Source organism: Triticum dicoccoides, chromosome 3A (assembly GCF_002162155.2).
Source record: "Triticum dicoccoides isolate Atlit2015 ecotype Zavitan chromosome 3A, WEW_v2.0, whole genome shotgun sequence".
Taxonomy (NCBI): Eukaryota; Viridiplantae; Streptophyta; class Magnoliopsida; order Poales; family Poaceae; genus Triticum; species Triticum dicoccoides.
The window spans coordinates 448404333-448408833 of NC_041384.1; the positions used below are offsets into that span (position 1 = coordinate 448404333).

Here is a 4501-nt window from a genome sequence, read left to right on the forward strand (position 1 = left end):
GAGGCGGGATCAGCAACGAAATCCCTGTTGCGGTCATCATCCCCGACGTCGTCGATGTTCCGATCTTCCCATGGTGAAGGGACCGCGACTGCCTACGTTTGCGATGGTGTTGGGGTAGCACTGGCGAACGTGGTATGTGGTGTTGGAGGTGGATCACTGGATAATGTCAAGGAAGCACAATCTCGTTGGCACCATAGCTGCATCGAGGAAGAGTGGAGGGGATCAAATCTGGGCGACATGGTGAGGTGGATTGCAACCACGAGATGCAGTGGACTTAATCTGAGTTACGTTGTTGGAGAGAACATGTGCAACGCAAGTGAACAGTGGGCATGGCAATGAGGTGGGCTGCAATCCAAAGAGAGATGAACGGGATTGAGGATTAGTTAAAGGAGAGAAACAGACAAGAGGAATTGGCGGGTTTAGGCAAACATGACTACATAAAATAGGAGGTTAGAACGAGGTGAAGGATTTCACTCAGACATTTCGGCCGTGGGATTAAAGCCGAGTCAACGGTGAACGAGAGGTCTAGTGCATAGTTCATGTCAGACTATAGATAGGAAGGGTTTTCCTACTCTTATATGCTTGAATTAAATTTCGAAAGCCGAAGCTAAACGAGTAGCTCATGACTCGGCTCGAATCGAGCCGAACTCGATGACTGATGAGTCGTGCCAAATAACATGAGATCCTTTATACTTTCTTTTAGAACAGCTTACATTAGCTAATGGAAATTATATGAAATGTCGATGTCGGCTGGCGGCTGGCCGTACCATCACGGGCGGACCCGGGATTGGGCCAAGCCCATGGCCCCAAGCTGCTACAATGCCTCTATAGTGTCGCTACAGTGCGTAATGCTATAGTCAACGAAGTAATCCATCATCACGCCCCAGGCCCAGGCCCCTCGGCCTGGGTTCTGAATCCGCCACTGTGTACTATACATGCTGCACATTGCACTCTTTGCAAGATATAGGACGTCAACATTTGATCTTCTTTTTTCATACTGAAAAATCACGGATCTGAAGCTTCTCGTCATTTGCTTGATCTCACGAACCACGTGACCGAAGATCTCCATGCTTCCTTCATTCATCGCTCTAACCGCTTCATCATAGTTAGAGCTTAGGACGAATCTCTTCATTCCCAGGTCAGCGGCCAGTGCTAGCCCTTTCGACACGAAAGGGCCTCGAGTATCACCGGATGAGCAATCCCTTCATGAACGACCATTGAAGCATCAAGGAACGCCTCGTTGCCATCCCGAATTATTGCCGCTGGTGAGTTTGAGTGCTTGGTCTTGGACAACGCCGCGCCAACATCTATCTTTAGACTATCCGTCGGGAGCGACGTCCATCTCGCTACCAGGATATATCGATTTGTACGTTTCTTAGATAGCCCCACATTCAACAAAAAATTGTACATAAAAGCATGTGCGGAGAGTGGGCTCTCATAAACTTCCTTATGTATTGCCTTTCTCCGATCATGTCAAATTGCCCACTTTGTCACTACCGTCGTCTTGAATTCCTCGTGTTTAATCGGATCCATGAGGGCGAACAACCACTTTCTCGTCGATGGCTCAGTCGTCTTAGCTAGGTGCTCGGCGATCAGCTCATTTCCCAAAGCCCAGACGCACGTTGCCATCGTGCAACTGATATGGGAGTGTCTCCAGGACTCCATTGCACCATAAATTTTGCATCTGCTGCTCTCCGCTATATGCCTGTGAGCTACAACATCTCCCGCAGGTAAAGAGTGTTGTGCCAACCTCCATCAGAATACTTTCAGCTTCGAGGGTACCTTCACCTTCCAGAGGTTAGCCGAGGACATACTCGGAACGCAAGAACACGAAACAGATTCAAGTGCGGAAGAACCGAGCTCTGCAAATTCAAGAACTTGTACACGAACAGCTCTGCTCCATCCAGACAACAAGAACATCCAACGGAGCCACCGAGGGTATCAGCATGATTTTGTGAAGTTACGGTCCGGTGGTCCATGTTACATTTTTTCCTCCAAATCCATATACTTCAATTGCATTGCCACAAATCTTTTGAGCAGTGCAATTCATGGCAGAAAATCCACCCACGAAATCATATATTTAATGAACAATCGAACAACATGACTTCCACACATCCTTGCAGTTCTTCAGTATCATCACAGGTTCAAAGTCTAATTCCAATATAACAACAGACAGAATAACCGACCAGCTACAAACCCCCAAATTACAACCACACTGACACTGGGGTATTCATACAAATCCAGAGTAGGGATATCTAGGCTAGCGATGTTACAGCCACTTAGAAATCATGCTGATACTCATTCGCAAAAGAGGGAAGCGATGTTTAAGTCAACAGCGTTCTGGAACCGAGAAACAATTGACGCTGGTAAAATCATGCAGCGCCACATCAAATTTGATTATCCAGCGCTCCTGCCTCCTGCAACCAAAAAGGGCAACATCGTGATCCAAGGCAAAGCAAAATATTAGATATGATCATGTCAAAAGTGTCAGCATTTATACTCTTTCAAAACATCCTAGCAATAGTTGTAGGCATGATGTCCAGGAAAACATTACAACTAGAAGGAAAGATATGATCATGTCAAAAGTGTCAACTATCAGGAAAACACTTCACAAAAGAAGGAGAACAAAGAAATCTAGGCATAAGATTCACAATCTCAAGGAATACAAAATTACTATGATTGATGCTTCAAACCATCCTAACAGCAGTTGTAAATGCGAGTAGCAGACATGGAGCAACTCCCCATGAATAGTATGACTACAAACTACTCCCCCGATCCAAAATAAGTGTCGTGGTTTTAGTTCAGGTTTTAGTTCTGAACTAAAACCACGACACTTACTTTGGATCGGATGGAGTAGTATTTGTGGTAGATTCCTTTCCATCAGTGCGTAAAAAAAAGAAGCAGATCTTCAAGCCTCAAAATGCCAAATCAACTAGAGTAGTGATCATGACTACTCAAAACACAAGTGAGTAACAAGCTAGACATCCACAAACTCTCAGTTTAAAATGTAACAGACTATAATCAGCAATATTAGTATTTTGAAGTGAAGCATTATGTCAAAAGCTCCCTCCTTTCAAAATGTACAACCATTGGAAGTTGATGAGATTATTAGAGACTTAGTGTTCTTTGGGATGTGGTTGCAAAGCCGGTTAATCCAGGTCAATGACCCAGCAATGAAGCTCTTTATTCTCAAGTCAGATAACAATTTTATTCTAATCCAAGTATATTTGGGAGCTCTCTGATGTGTACCTTCAGGTCCCAGTGACTATGGTTGAAAACTGAAATCATCATACTTCAATGAAAATGAAATTCTCATCATCCCTCAGCATTCAATTCCCTCTCCAGACAAAACAACCTACTAATTGTCAGGCAGCAAGCTTATACTACCATGCTACAGGACACACTAACAAGATCCAAAACATAGATGCATGACACAAGGATTTCGTACTCCCTTTACAGAGGGAGTACCATTTATGCAGCATCATGTACCCAAGTGTAAAATTTGATACTACTTGATGTATGAAACTAAACTTCTTGGACAAAACTTCTTGTATCAACAATGCAATTCACCCTCCCAGAAAGGCATTGTGACAATATCACTACCAATTCCAATATGACGAAAATATGCACCTTTCTGTCCCAAAAATGGGATTTTCTTCACGTTGGTACAACCTGACACCCTGGACTTCTTATTATATCATCAAAAATAGGTTTCCATCTTTAACACGGCCTACGCGAGCACGTTTGGACAAGATCGCTAAACAGCATTGCAATAAATATGGCCGCTTTGGACAAGATTGCTACCAAGCATCGCAAAATTATGCTGCCCAAATCAGAAACATAAGGACTTCAAATGGACAAAATAATTACCTTCCTCATGGTGGCGAGAGCGAGCAGCCACTCGAGCTTGTCAAGAGTCGCCTCGTCGGCCTTGTCCAAATCCACCTCAACCCTCCCATCCACCTCCTGGATCCACCCGCCTATGTCTTTCATAATGATGGCCGCTTTGTCCTGCAAGTCCACCGGCAGCCGCGGCAACTCATCCTTGAGCCTTGCCCTGCGCACGGCAACCGGCGGCGGCGACGGGAGCGCCGCCAAAATGGAGGCCCACCCTGACTCGAAGATGCGAGAGAGCTTAGCAGCACTCTCATACACATCGTCTCCCTTGTTGTTGTAGGTCATGGCGTTGCTGAAGGTACGCCGGACATCCTTGGGAAAGCTGAGCAGGTTCGGGTAGCGACGCAATTCAAGGCGGCGGCTGACAGTGCCGAGATCCATGGGTTCGGCGATGATGGAGTAGTAGTCGCGGAGTCCGAGTTCGTATGTATCCACCGGCTTGGCGAACACCCACCCGTCCTCATGTTGCAGCAGCCTGTCCAGCAGCATGCGGCAGCGTCCGAGGGCACAGGGAAGATCGACGGCGGGAAGGTAGTTCGTAGGTTTAGGGAAACCGGGCGGCGCTCCGGCCGGGCTGCTTTGGGACGCCATAGGGCCGGCCAAG

The 4501-nt window shown here is 46.3% G+C and overlaps 1 protein-coding gene across 1 annotated transcript; it reads right to left on the bottom strand.

Moving 5' to 3' along the window:
* Positions 1 to 2077: 2077 nt before the first annotated feature.
* LOC119268507 (transcription factor GTE4-like) lies at positions 2078 to 4495 on the bottom strand. The gene is made up of 2 exons (XM_037550163.1): positions 3871 to 4495; positions 2078 to 2417 (listed from the first exon to the last, which is right to left on the bottom strand). Exons 1-2 carry the CDS (start codon positions 4486 to 4488, stop codon positions 2388 to 2390), a joined length of 648 nt encoding a protein of 215 aa, XP_037406060.1. The 5' UTR covers positions 4489 to 4495; the 3' UTR covers positions 2078 to 2387.
* Between the last annotated feature and the right edge of the window lie 6 nt (positions 4496 to 4501).

What these genes read in the sequence shown, in the direction of transcription:
- LOC119268507 (XM_037550163.1), bottom strand. Translation starts at nt 4,488, where the DNA reads ATGGCGTCCCAAAGCAGCCCGGCCGGAGCGCCGCCCGGTTTCCCTAAA. An exon ending in CTCTCGCCACCATGAGGAAG is followed by an intron (nt 2,418 to 3,870) that starts GTAATTATTTTG and finishes TTTTGGTTGCAG; the next exon opens with GAGGCAGGAGCGCTGGATAA.